Genomic DNA, 15,242 nt, shown 5'->3' on the forward strand with positions numbered 1-15,242 from the left:
TGCAGAAACGGTGATTTTTAGTTTGCTTCTTTAGTTTTGCACTGTAATGAAGAGACAAAGCAGCACTGAAGGTTTTTACCCACCTGTTTAGCAAATTTAGCAAAAAAATGCAAATTGCAGGTCTAAATAATCACACTTTTGCCTTAGACTGTGATCTGGTGTTATATAGCATGGATCCAGGCCCATAGGTGCACTGGCCCTAGTAAAAAAAAATAAAAAACTGATTGGCTAATTGCCCTCTGCTGTCTTTCATCACATACATGCACATTATTGATTGATAAACAGACTTCTCACCTTTCGGCAAAATACGCCATTTTAAATGATAAACATGCTACTTGTGAATCATGCAGATCGGAAGAGTTTTTCATTTTTAACTCTGCTGTCAACAACAAGAATTTTGAAGAATATTCCCCTCCCCAGCAGCCGATCATGGTCATTTATATACACATGGTATAGTACATGATGTGAAAAAGTTTTGAGACCGGTATTTTAGTTTTCACATCTATGATTTCTTTCTTGAGTGGCTTTCAAATGGTAGTGGAAAAATGTTAATATGTGTAAATTATCGTTGTTTGCAACCAAAAGAAGCAGCTAACACTTTGGTTTTGTCTAAAATTGATGTAAAACATGTTGATTTTTGTGGCCTGTCTGCTGAGAGATAAACAACTATTTAAAAATTACACCTCAAGTGGTAATCATCAGGGTCCATACATGACATGCATTATGCAGTCAGTACAGGCCTGTTAGCAGGTAATGTTCATAATATAAAGTTTTTCGAATAATTGTTGAGGCGAAGGCAAAATCAGGTGTCTGCGAAATTTTGTACACAATGACCTTTTGACTTTGATAAGCAGTAGGTCTAAAGCCTGGAAAGCAGTACAGTTTTTGACATGATGTTTGTTGTTGTCGTCGTCGTCGTCGTCGTCGTCGTCCTATATTTCATTCTCAGAGTGCACCAGAATGTTTCTTTATGTTAAATCACTAAGAATCAGGCTGAAGAAAAGAAAACAAAAACATGTCTTGGCTGAGTGACTAAATTTAGGGTAACCCACAGTCTTTGGTTATGTGTTGTTTACACAGGAGCAGAGAACAAATTTGCCAAGTTTCTGCTCTGCTGCCTCAAGTGCTGCTTCTGGTGCCTGGAGAAGTTCATCAAGTTCCTCAACAGGAATGCTTACATCATGGTATGTGTCACAGCGCATTAAACAAGTTTCAGAACACTATATGGAACTCTCACATAGCAGTCTGGGCTATTAGCATGCGGGCTGCACAAGTCGCTTTAGTGTTATAGGTGTAGTGTTAGCTATATCTTTAGAGCAGTGTTCTGCCCACAGATGCACTCCAAAGTGATATCCCCATTACATAATAAAACACATTACTTTTTTTTTGTTGTTATAGTGGAGGCGCTCTGGAATTTAGCTTTAGATGCTTTTGGGAAACCATGAAGAGTTATATTCCACCTGGTTATTATTACCTTTGAAACATTGTTAACATTATTTCGTTAATTCAAAACATTTGAAAATTATCACAAATTGTACACTGACGGGTCACAAGGCATTGGATTGCAATATGTAAATTGATTTTAAGGTGCTGTTACTTCAGGGAGCAGCTTGGGAACGCCCACACCTGTATACATTGTGAGGTGTTACCTTGTGAGTGAGGTTGAACACTGGTCAGCGAGCTCATGGCAAAGCGACGTGAATTATCGGAGTTTGAACAAGGCATAATAGTGCATGCCGGATGGATGAGACATCTAATTTCCAATGTTGTGCGAGTATTTAACGTTCCTCGATCCACAGTGTTACGTGTGTACCGGGAATAAGTCATAGAAGGCATTATCCACAGTGGACTGCGCGGCGGCTGCCCACAGGTGCCTAATGATTGTGAATGGGGCATCAGTGGGTAAACAGACAAGCAACTCTGGCAGAAATCGCATCCATATTCAATGCAAGAGGCCCCACATGCATATGCAGGTCGGTGCAGCGTTCTGTAGCTTCCATGGAATATGGGAGCAGAAGACCCACCAGTGTGCCGTATGTTAACGTGACGACACTGGACACAGCACCTCACCTGGGCTCCTGAGGTTGCTAACTGGACCCTAGAAGACTGGCAACATGTGTCATGGTCCAATGAGTCACCAGTTGTTTCGGGCTGATGGTAGTGTTCATGTGACGCACAGACTCCACTTGTCAACAAGGCACTGTGCAGGCTGGTGGTGGTTCCATACTGGTGTGGGGTGTGTTCTTATGACATGGGTTGGATCCACTGGTCCGCCTCAGAACATCATTGACTGGTGACCACTACAAATACCATAGAGCTGTGGGTGGCTGTCCAAATGGCATGGCTCAACATCCCTCCAGACGTCTTCCGTTCACTTGTGGAATTGATGCCATGTCGAGTTGTGGCACTTCACCAGCCTAGAGAGGGTCCTATACCTATACTAGTTCCTGTCCCATGACTTTTGGCACATCAGTTTATATAAAACACTCTTTCTTTTGGTTTTCCATTTCGTTTTTCAGCTGATTATGTACTGAATTTGGGTTTGATCAAGAATTTTCATTGTAGTTCTTTAAGACACATGCATACTAAGCTCTCCGTGCTCCCCCAGTGTGCCATTTATGGTAAAAACTTCTGCACTTCTGCCCGAGATGCCTTCTTCCTGTTGATGAGAAATGTGATCAGGTGGGTGGAGCCAGTCACACCTAAACAAACTGCATGGCTAGCTATAATCTTATTTGGCAGCGCGATGTTTTCTTTGTTTTAATGAGTGTCTTCATTGCTTGACTCTTTCTAGGGTGGCCGTCCTGGATAAAGTCACAGACTTCTTGTTGTTCTTAGGAAAACTCCTTGTTGTGGGGGTTGTGGGTAAGTGAAAGGATGTTGCTGTGTTAGTAATAATTACCACACAAGACACCAGGGAAGATTTACTAAAAGAGACAGTGGGCGAGGGAGCAGGTTACCAGCTATGAATGTTTATGCAAATGTCCATAGATGCATCTTCATAATGTTACCAGCTTAATAAATGCCCAATGTAATCCTCTTTTTTTTATTATTATTATTATTATTATTATTATTATTATTAATATCGAAGTCGGTTCTTTAGAAGAGCGATGTTAGAGCAATGTTTTTTTTTTTTGTTTTCTTCCCCCCCCCCTTTGGTTCTGGCAGCAGTATGTCCAAACTGACTTTCGTATCAAAAGCTTGACTTTATCACAAATAAATGATACTCCACTTTGTTTGGTTGTGTGTCTCTGAGCAATATCAGTGCCGCACCGTCATGTTAGTGTTAAATATTAAGACTTTTCATAGCGGTTAAATAGTACATATAATCAAGTCTGTATTTACTCTTAGCCTTGATAAGTCAAAGTAGATGGTTCATTATAAAGATCTTGTCATGTATTTTGCACTTTGAGAGGGTATAAGTGTGAATGTAAGTGTAGATGCAAAGGCACTCAACACCCCACTGCCTTAGATGACACTGCTCTGTTGGGGATGCTGTGCTGCTCTCTAACTAAATGTAGTTAGATAGCAAAATGACAAGTTTATCTTGATGGATCATTGAAGTTTATAACATAACAAAATAGCAATGACCACTCTGTTGAACTTTTTATGGGCGCTAAATGGCCATTGCTCCTCTTTAGTAAATCGCAACACTTTTTAACACAGATAGGGTTTGTGCTAAAATGTTGGTTGATCTGCTCCTAGCACTGAAAGATGTGGAGAGAATAAACACTGATAAACTTGGAATTTCTGCCGTTAATGCAAACCTTGCTCATAAATATTAGGCCAATAACTGTTCATATTATTTAAAAAGGATGACTGAAAACCATGACTGAATAATGAAAGAGATGTATGAACTATTTATTATAAACTGTTTGTCACATTCACCAATAGTATGTTTACACATAAGTTTAGTGTAATGAGTTGACATCACCTACCATGTGGTCGCTTCTTCTTTATGGTGTGCTTAATGGTGAAATTCTTGCCACAGTGATCATTTTCACACTGATTAGGATTATTTTTTGTGTTGATTTTTTTTAATGCAGTTTTTTTAATCAGAGTTCTGCTCTTTGCTTTGAAATGGTATTCCACCAATGTTGTTGGGTTCATAATTTCTTAATTTTTAGATCATTAAGATGTAAACAAAGTCATTCAGAATGGCTTGATGTGAAATGGCAGTGTTAGAATGGTTCACTACATTGATGATAGGCATAAATTTTTCTTTTCTAAATTCCTTCACAGGTACGTGTCGTAGTACTCAGATAAAACTTTTTCACCACTAGCATTACATATAAAAACAAGTAGCCACATGAAGGTTTACTAGTGGTCTTGGTAATTAATGGTAATGAATGACAAAAAACTGTGTTTGCGTGGTCATCGTCACCCTGGGTCCTATCATCACCCCTGTAAAGAAATCAGAGTTTCTGAGTTTCTCTACAATTAACCATTTCACATCAAACCATTTTGAATGAGAGTGTTCAAATTTGCACAAGTGAGTTATGCATACAAAATGCTGTTTTCTTTTAAGGAGAGATTAGTTGCTCTTTTTCACTTATCAAAAGTAGCATATTAAAGTGATTTACATTCTTGAGTAAGCTTCTAAAGTAGGTCTTATGACCATTTAGAATAGACTTTCTGGCCCATGAGAAAGTTTAGTCTGGCAAAATCTAGTTAATTTATTAATGTGTTCTGCTTTTGTGTACTATTTCTCTCCCTGTTTCCATTCAGGAATCATTTCCTTCTTCTTCTTCTCTGGGAGAGCAAAAGGGGTGGATATTGTGCCCAATCTGCACTACTACTGGGTGCCCATTCTGGTGAGAGAATAAACCGGACTTCTGCAATGCAGAATAGCAATCATAGTCTTTGTCGAGTACATACAGTAAATAAGAATTTGTTTTCTATAGAAATGCCTAAATATGCAATATACAACATCACTGTAAAAGCAAATTGACAAGATCTAGAATGTACAGTTGCGTTGTAGCCAAGATGTGGATGGTTTGTACAGTTACATTCTAAATATCTGTGAAGATTAGATTTAATGCCAGTTCACATTATCCGTGTACTGATCAAGTATTGTAAACAACCCGCAAGAAGTAGAGGAATGTGTGTGTGAATCAGCATGTTGGGAAGTCCCATTAAGGATGGGCGACTAGCAAGCACAGGCAAAATAAACTCTAGGTTGTGTATAGTTGTGAGATCCACGAACAAGTATGTAAATACTCTCATAATTCTGTGTGCATTCTTTCCACAGACTATTGTCGTGGGCTCTTACCTTATAGCACACGGCTTCTTCAGTGTGTATGCCATGTGTGTGGACACACTCTTCCTCTGCTTCTGTGAGTACTTAAGGAAAGTTTATACCATGTTTAGAATCATGCTGTGTGTTCCTTTTTAAATTAAAACACATTACATTTGGAAAGTTAATGATAACTGCTAACTGATGAATGCATAAAAGTGGAATCATTGCTTTTGGTTATAAAGTTAATTTCTGACAAATAATTGATATTTGAACAGGCAGGTTTTTTATTGAACGTGAGGACTGCTTTTATATTGTACAAAAGTGCAACTTGTTCTGATAGCCCTGCGTAGTGAGGCACAACTATGTGCTTTCTGACTTTCAACTCCTCAGGCTGCAGTCGGTGGAGTTGACTCCTCAGCTCCACTTAATTTTTACTGAGAGCTGCTGTTGAAGGGTTGTAGCAGAGATTAATCCATTCTAAATGTAGTTTACAGCACTATTACAACTAGAATATTTAGCCACATGACAGAGTGCTACGTTAGGCTACTATTGTCCTCTATGTTGGTTGTTGTTTAAACTGTGCGTATGATCAAGCTAGTCCCAGTAAGGCCACTTGTTCAAGTTAGGCTAATATGTGGTAAATGTAAGTAGACCACATTAAATTACTCTCATATCTGTTACGTTAGGCTGCATTTTTTCGTTGAATGTTAGTTATCGGTCAAAAGAATTTGCCACAATTATGTTCCTACTTTACACGAAAGTGCATTGAATGAGCTATTCCATTTTCAGCGCTGCAACTATCGATTTTATTAGTAGTCAAGTAGTGTAGTGATTATTAATATTAAGAGCGAAAGTGTGTTGTTTTTAATTGATTGAACAAAAATAAACCATGCGTAGGCTTAAAAAGATTTCAACATACTTGAAATGATGAATATAAAATACAAGAAATGAATGTAGAATATAGGTCTTTCAAAAAATTCATCAAGCAAATTGCTGATTTATTAAGGTAAATTTTAATTAAATATTTTTATAATCAAGTTCAATCAATGAATTGTAAAAGCCTTACATTTTTAAAAACTACTACAGTAGATGCAGTACAGCATGTGCAGTAGCTGTTGGTTTCTACATTGTGCTCTGCTACTTGGTGCTCCTGTGTGTTCCTATGTCATGCATGCCACTATATGCATGCATGTTGGTGTTAACAGACTGATGGCACTTAAAGGGGAATTTCACAGATCTTCAAAACTTCAACATAATTCAGTCAGCAACGAAGTCATTGAAAGTGACTTGATGTGAAGTGTTTCACTGTAGAGAAACTTAGCACTTAGAAACTTAGGTTTCTTTTTCAGTTGTGGTAATAGGAACCAGAAGTCATGATTGGCTCAACACAAATGTACTCATTTTATTTACTATCCAAAATGAGCAGTGAACCTACACATGTCTGAGTTTTTTATGTGTTATGTTTATAATGGTAAAATTGTGGTAGTTTTCTATGGGCACTATTTTCCCTTACAGTGCCCTGCATGTACCTCAGCGCAATGAATGAATTTGAAAAATACATTTTTGGCCCGAATCTCAAAACTCTCAATCTTAATTCATAGGTATCAGGCAGTGTATTCATAGCTTTTTCATGTAATAGTTTTCTTTAAGGGAGCTTTCAGAGGCATTATGTTTCAGACGTCTGGTTCCCATTACCACCGCTGTGAACAACGCTGCCTTCTGTAGAACAGAGAATTTTACATCAAACCACTCTGAATTACTTCATTTATTATTTTTCCTTTGTCCTGATTCTTTAATTGAGAGAAAGAGTCTGTGTAATTCCCCTTTAATACAGAATTTACCAAAGGTGTTTGCAAGGTGGTTTCTTAACTCTCTTCACTTTGTCTGTGTCTACTGCACTGTGCCATCTTCATGAGACTAAAATGCTGTTCTGCTGGCTTTTGGCCTGGTTTAACTTTATCCTGTAACTCACAGTTTTTCTCCCTTCCTCTTCCTTGTTTTTCCCTCTCTCTTCTCTTCACCCTCCTTCCTTTCCTGTTTTCCATGCCCACTCTCCATCTGTGTCACATCCATTCTCAAACAAAACAACACTCCTCACTTCAACCTTTTCACTCCCATATACATGCATGAACACACCAATTCGGCCGCCTACACACATCATGTACAAACTTGTTCCTGCTCAAACATAAAAGGCGAGGACTTGGAGCGCAACGATGGCTCAGCGGCCCGGCCGTTTTACATGTCCACCACGCTGTGCGAAATTCTTTCCAAGAGCACGGAGGAGCCCATGGCCCATTCTCCATCTTCACCTCAGGACGAGGAGGTCCCACTGAAAATGCGAAAGGACTCCAAGGAATGAGGCTGGAACACATTAGTGTTAAGCAGACAAAGATTAATCACTTTGAATACTTTGATTCTTGTACAAAGGCAGTAGCTGATAAAGGAGGTATATTGTAATGATAAATTGTTTGTAAAAAAAAAAAAGCACCGTAATGATATACAATGTCAGTAATAGTCAATACATCATGCCTACCCTTATTGTTTAAACATTTCTTAATGAAGTAATTGTCCACTGCGTTTAAAGAATGAGATTGGTGTTAGTCCATCACAGTGGCATCCAGTCAGTGGCAAGCATTTATATTATGACTATGGCAAAATCAGGTATTGGATACAATTCCATACTGTGGTATGTGCTATTCCCAGTAAGTTGCTCAGTATATTGGTGTCTACAACATAGAGACCTATAAGCTAAAAAAAATTGAGGGTGCTTGGTTTAAATGCATCCATTTGGGACAGGCTCTGCATGCATGGCACCTGGCATATTGGTCGATCGTGGTGGTGTGTGTGGTTTTTTAAATTTATTTATTTATTTATTTATTTTTAAATGAGCTAATTTGCTTAGCTATAATATCTGAATTCGGATTGCAAGGTGAATTAATAAATTCAGATTACAAGCTACATTAATAAGCTAATGCATTTTACTTGCATTTAAATACCACTTTTTTCGCCGTCTTTGTTAGACAGCTATAAACAAACCACTTCAATATGTTTGGTCCTCATCTGTATCTCAAAGAAATGTGGGTATTAGGTCACTTATGAGTCTACATCGCTGCGGTTCTTGCGGGAACCTGTGGCAAGCAAAATCAGAAATGCTGAGTGTACCATTTGGAGCTGGGCTTGAAAGTTTAGGTCAGGGGTGTCAGAATAGGTTCCTTCTGGGTCACACTTGTGGGCACTTTCTTGTCGTTTCCTTTATGGAAATGAAGAGGGACAAGAGCAGTAACCATATTGAACATACCTGAGACAGTAAGGAATCTCATGCTGTTTCTTGTTTCATCTTGCACCAGGGCCCTAGCTAGCTATCTTAGCAGGTTACCTTTAAGGCTCTGTATGGTTTAAAAATGTTTTTAAAAAATTGCCTTCTTCCACAGATGATGTAAACCTGTTTCAGTCGAAAGCCTTTCCTCCAAATCCACAGTCCTCCAAGTCAACAGTTGTATATAAAACCAAATATTTTCATGATTATGTACAAACTTATGTACTGTTGCTATTTGCACATTTTAAAATTGACCAAATCAGTGGGATACAGTGCTTTAGGCAAAAGATGTTGTGCCACCAGTGCGATGCCAATGTGAAACACCTAACTTGTCCTTTAAATGGCAGGAAATGCTCATAAAAGCATTGCTTGGAAGTGTGAATGCAAGTTCTACAGCTAGAATTCAGGTTTAAATCTCAGCTGTACCATATGGTGTTTGCAGGTGTATCTGTATGCCACTAGTTAGTAGTTTGAAATGTTTGTTACTGTTGTCTGTTGAAGAAAAAAATTTACAGGTTACTTTGCTAACACATATACATTACAAGGGATTTTACTAGCGTAAGTATCTCTCTAATGTTCATAGCAATATGCCGGTAAGCTGATACTCAGGCTAGTTTTTGCTGAATCTGTAAGCCATTTTCTAGACAGTAGCACTACAGCCAAAGTTTTTGTTTAGGTTTTTTAATTCTGAATGTCATAGGCTGAAAGGTTCCACTAACAGAGTAATTCATGCCTCATTAATTCATATGCTGTTTAATTACACATAATTTGATGCTATTTTGTGTTGTTTTTGGACAAATCAAACAAAGCTCACTTTTACTTTTGAAGCGTACTGCTGCACTTTTTCCAAACAACAAGCCTTATTACTGTGCCTGAGCCCAGTAAAAAACCTCTTTGCCTTGAAATGCATGGACTATTTGTGTCCTACTTTACCATCGATACGTCCTTTTGAGACTTTTCTTCCTTCCTCTTTTCTCTCTCTGTGTTTGGAGTGGTGCTTTTAAACGTATATTAAAAACTCTTCCTGTTACTTATTCTGTTGTCTCTGATTTGGGGAAAGTCTATTTGCTGAAATGTAATGAATTAGGCTGTAGTTCTTAGATTTAACTGGAGTTTGGAGGGCAACTATGTTAATTTGAATGTCAGTGTTTTAAGTACATTCTTAAAAAAGAAGGTTCTTTCGGAAAGAAAATGGTTCTATATAGAACCATAAACATGATTTGCAGGATTAAAGGGTTCTTTGCATCATGGAAGAGTTCCTCAGATTGATGGAAAATGTGCATGAATGGTGCTATATAGAACCTTTTTGAAAATAGTTCTGTATAGCGCCCAAAAGGGTTTCATTTCTGTAACAATAGAAGAACCCTTTTGGGTGCTATATAGGACCATTTCCACAAAGGTTCTACATACAACCATCTACACCACATTTATCATCAGTCTGATGAACCTTTCATTATTTAAAGAGCCCTTTAATCATGCGGAGGGTTCTTTCAGTGTTCATGGTTCTATATAGAACTATTTTCTTTACTAAAGAACCCTTGAAGAACCACCTTTTTAAAGAGTGTACCTTATCATGTCTGCTTTTTCTAATACACATCAATAAAAGGGTGGCTAATAAACAATGCCGGTGGTGTTTGTTCCTCATCTTCCCATGTTCTCCTGACCCCCCGATGTTCTGTATCTCTACCAGGTGAAGACCTGGAGCGGAATGATGGCAGCCCAGAGAGGCCTTACCTGATGCCAGATTCTCTGCTCAAAATCCTGAACAAGAACAATCAGTCCAAAAAGTAGCAGAGAGAGAATGAGAGAGCCCCCATGTGGTCAGAAGATGTGCACCATGAAGCTCAGTCACTCCAAAGCCAAAGTAAAGGGGCGCAGTTAAGGCCTTAAACTTAAAAAATGAGTGGGAATGTGCCTATAGGAGATGTGACCAATGAAGAAAAATCTTCTGGTCCATAATTAAAAGTCATGCAAAAACAAGTCTGAGTAGAAGTTTCTGCTGACATAATAACCTAAATAGGTCAAAAAGAACCAAAAAAGAAGTTGCACTATTCATGCTTCACCCACAAAAGGGCTCTTTTGTTTAAACTGCCTGACAAAACATTGGCAAAAATCTAATTCAGCCTTATGAAAGATAGCAAAACAGGTTTTTTAAAGATGGGTTAGAAGGGTTTTAGATCGGATGGGGTGGATGTAATTGATTTAGATGTGGGTTTATTTTGGCATGTAATCAAGCTAACATTAACATGTTAGCATTTCCAATCTGCCTAGTTTCGATTAGCTACAGCAACATAGTTCATCTCAGTAGGTTAGCATTTTAAACTGGAAACTTCACAACCTCACAACAGTTGCCAGGAAAAACACATTTGTGGGAGGAGCATCCTGGTCTGTTGGACTTGTTGAAAGTATTACTGTCTGTCACTATAGTGGAGACTTGTTATATTGAGCTCAACATTTGTTACTGATGTTCTTCTGATGAGAAATTCTCAACAGGCTGATTTTGCACCCCTGCTTGAGGCACGTTCCTCCACATTCTTCCACAAAGCCTGACATTAGCGCAGCACGTTCTATGCAAACGAAGTTATAAACAGTTAAACGTTTAAAGAGCTCAGTGGTCTCTGTGAGTGTACCCAAAAGGACACAGCTTGTCCTGAAAGACTCGTTCAACTGTGTTTAATCTTATTTGTTTTTTTGGTGTTTTTAATGAGTGCCTTATTAAATAGGGTTATGTGTAATAAAGCTCTAGACTATGTATCGTTTGTATTGCAAGTTTTCCAAGTATATTGTGTTTAATATATTAAGATATTGAGGCTTTTGACTTATCAAGCTTGCTTAACATACTGCATGGGGAACTGCTGGGGAATATTTCTGTATCTTTACATATTCAGCCAAAAGAATTATACTTACAAATTTATAGTTTTTCTTCTGCCAATTGACATTTGACTTTTGCCAACTTTTGCGTTTCATATGTATAATAAAGATGACATTTGATGGTCACCTTGTCTCACTAAATTCATTTTATCTCACAAGGAAAGCAAAATTGAAAGTATTCAGAATACAGACACGTCCAGTTTAATGTCTGCAGTTATTTCTAATCTACATGAAAAAATAAAATGGGACATTTTGTTTTTACATTCATAAATATTGTGCTTCAAGGGTTCTTTTAGTAAAGACAAGTGTTCCTATATAAAACCATGAACACTCAATGAATCGTTTGCGTGCTTAAGGGGTTCTTTGCATGGTGAAATGGTTATTCAGATTGAAGGACAATGTGTTGTAAAAGGGCTCTTCCATTGTTATGATGTGTAACATGTAAAAATAGAAGAATTTTTTGGTGCTATATAAAACCTGTTTCGGAAAGGTTCTATATAGAACAATATACAACTCATTCTCCATGCATTCTCTATACTTTACTAAAGAACCCTTGAAGAACCTTTCTTCTTGTTGAAGAGTGTAGTTTTTAGTTTTAGAAGTTTATTGTAACTTATTCTAACTTTGTTTCGTTTGAATAAATGACATTTAAGAAAAGCCATATGCTTAATTTAAGAATTTTACAAAGTTAGACATCATAGTCTTAACCATTATGAACCACTCTAAATAAACTTTGTTAATTTCATTTTTCATATACTACTACAAATATTATAAATGTACAGATACTGTTATATGCAAAATTTTGCACCTCAGGTGAAATGACTTTTGGTTATGGCACATTTATATTTTCTGTCTTTTTCCAGTATGTTTAACTCAGCAAATACAGAGATATTGGACTAAAATTTAAAGAATAAATGACATTTTGAAAATTGCTGAGATGTTTTATCTTATTTTACTATCATCACAATTACATCTAAGAACCCAGAAGACATGTTTAGATTCACTGATAGTTTTGGATAGTAAATAAAATTTTGTATGTGTATATTTGTATTGGATATTTACTGACATTGCTGTCACCACCACTGTAGAGAAAACTTACTTTGTTTGCTTCTCAAATATGGAATTTTGCAGAAATTTGGAAAAAAATCTGTGGAATCCAAGTTAATGCCACTTTTTCCAAAGTGAAAAAGTGGCATCAGTTGTTGTGTGTTCATGTGCAAATAGTTTTGGATCTGTGTGACACACTTACAGTCATGCAAAAGTTTAAGTACACATCCTCTACAGAGAACAGAGATCTGCACATTTTATTATTCAGGTTTTCCACACAACTGTAGATAGATTTATTTCACAGTTATTTGATTGTTTATCGGTGCGATAAATGTGTTATGTGTCACATGAGATACCTTTAAATTTATTATGTTCTGACCTGCCATTTATCCCAGTATCTTTTTGATGACTGTTCCCTGTTTTTAGTTTTTCATCAGTTCTAATCTAATATTACTCTCCTAATCATGAAGTAATGCAGTTTCTCTTGGTAGAGACTCATGATGTAGATGGACTCACTCTTTCCAGGGAGCTTGATGCTGGACTAGAGTTATAATACTAAAAAATACTATAAATATCCAGAAGTATCCAGACAGTCCTTCTAATATGTGAATTCAGTTGCTTTAAGGTGCAACCATTGCTGACACAGGCATTCAATTGCACACATACAGCTTGTATAATCTCCATAGAAAAGCACTGCTAATAGAATTGGATGCTCTGGAGCAGCCGTGCTAGGAAGGTATAGGGTTTCCCCCACATTGGGCTGTGGAGCAGTGGAACTATATTCTCTGGAGTGATGGAGCTTCATCCAATATCTTTGGGATGAGTTGGAGTGATGTTTGCGATCCAGATCATCCATCAGTAGCTGACTGCACTATTGCTACTTATAACTCAATACAATCAGATCCTCACAGCAGTGTTCCAACACACATCTAGTGTAAAGCCTACCCAAAAGAGTAGAGGCTGTTACAACAGTAAAGAGGGGAAAAACTCCCAATTAATAGCCCTAATTTCAGAAGGAACATTGAATAAGAAGGTATCTACACACATTTGGACATATTGTGTGTTTGACCCTAATTGAGACTTAAGTATCTGGATGAGACCTCTTAAAATTATGATCCTTGACTTTTCTTTGGCAGACATTAATCAGCTAAGAAGTGTGCCTGACAGTTTTATTTAAATATATGAAAAAAAAAAACATTTGAAATAATATACATTGGCTGGCTCATTGGCACCATACCACCAACACTTCTGCATCTACGCCTTTACAATGACCCCCTACCCCCAGCATTTCCCACATATTCACTCATTTAAAATAACAGAACACAGGCTAATGAAGATCAGATCTGACTGACCAGCTCACTTTGTGTTCATTTACTGGTTTGATGTATGTAATCTAGCCATAGGAGGCACATTCACTGATGCAGCAGAAGGGGAAATGGAAATTAGGCATATAAATAATAAAATATCACACAAATAAAAACTTGTTTTAAATAAATAACTTTAATTCCAAAAATCCAAGACATTAATGGCCATAACAGAGGAATTGAGGTGCTTATATATCTGATAAAATTCCTGTTCTGTGTTCTGTAAAAATGTGTCCACTTCTTATTAATGTGATACTATGTTCCTGAGAATGTATTTGCATTCACTTCTTTAGATGTGACCTGGTTTCTTTGTAAGTGGGCAGAAAGTGCCACGTTTCAAGTTACAAATGCAGGCAAATATCATTTAAACAAATGTGAATGGATAATGATATGGATAATGAGTCCCCAATGAGATGGGTTTAAAACTAGGACATCTCAACTGAAATGGGTGGCGAAATGGGACTCCTGTAGGTCGCTAAAGAGACCTGTGGGTGACATGCATGTGCTTTCTCTAATGCATGCTTGATTTGAAGCCTTCTATCACATGGCCCGACAAATGAGGTTTTGTGTACTGTATCACCTGAATAGACTGAAAAGCAAAATAGTGGCCTATGAGTTTATTCCAGTGATACAGCACACAAAACCTGATTCATTTCATAAAACAATAAAACAGTGGCAAAAATGTACCTCCACCAGCTTGTGTTAAAGGTACAGTGTTTTACTGTCCAAAGTGACAATGTAAAAAAGACAATAGTTAAAAAATAACACCCCCCCAGAAGAGATATTATTAGCCCCAGTGAAAAAAATGACCCACAAATGAAAATGTCTTTCAATGAATAGCAAAAAGACAATGTAATTTGCATTACTCGCTACTGTCATATCAAAAATAAACTGATGCTCTCAAGGCATGTCACTCCACCCACTCACATCTAACATAACCTAAATGTTATGTTACACTACCTTTTTGGAGCACAATAATCACACACCATATTTGGCGGCCTTATACACAACTGGCCAAATAAGGAGCACTAGATTTATGAGAATCCTCGCTATGTGACATTTATATTTTGATCAAATGCAATTTTTTATGTATTATTTGAATAGAATCATTTTGATCTTTTACAGTTTTATAATTATACATAATGAATATGATGTTGCAGGTTGTGAGGGCATGGTTTGAAAATAACAAATACATAAATTTCTAGTGAAGTTTTCATCTTAGCTATTTTCATTTTAAAGGACTATTACAGAGTAAAAAGTGTTTATATTTAAGCTAAACAGCTATTGCATTCTTTTAGTATTTTCTTTTATTTTTGTTCTTTCGGAAAAAGAAGCACAGCAGGTCTTTCTGATACATTTCATGTTCTGTGTCAAGAGTCTGTTTGCTAATTTTGCTAATGTAAGC

The 15,242-nt window shown here is 37.2% G+C and overlaps 1 protein-coding gene across 3 annotated transcripts in view; it reads left to right on the forward strand.

Annotated features, from left to right (window-relative positions):
* The window catches only part of LOC118821670 (choline transporter-like protein 2), a 50,943-nt gene extending 39,636 nt beyond the window's left edge, over positions 1-11,307 (forward strand). For 2 of the 3 annotated variants that reach the window (XM_036590391.1, XM_036590390.1), the window contains exons 17-22: positions 1,081-1,184; positions 2,609-2,682; positions 2,795-2,865; positions 4,729-4,814; positions 5,252-5,336; positions 7,432-9,585. In XM_036590391.1, coding sequence (XP_036446284.1) covers positions 1,081-1,184; positions 2,609-2,682; positions 2,795-2,865; positions 4,729-4,814; positions 5,252-5,336; positions 7,432-7,598 — 587 coding nt within the window. In that variant the 3' untranslated portion in view covers positions 7,599-9,585. Of the gene's footprint in view, positions 1-1,080; positions 1,185-2,608; positions 2,683-2,794; positions 2,866-4,728; positions 4,815-5,251; positions 5,337-7,431; positions 9,586-10,245 lie in introns of those variants that run through there. The other variant, XM_036590392.1, reaches the window with a different exon arrangement.
* Positions 11,308-15,242: the final 3,935 nt, after the last annotated feature.

The sequence above is a fragment of the Colossoma macropomum genome, unplaced genomic scaffold, assembly GCF_904425465.1.
Source record: "Colossoma macropomum unplaced genomic scaffold, Colossoma_macropomum, whole genome shotgun sequence".
In the NCBI taxonomy this organism is placed as follows: Eukaryota; Metazoa; Chordata; class Actinopteri; order Characiformes; family Serrasalmidae; genus Colossoma; species Colossoma macropomum.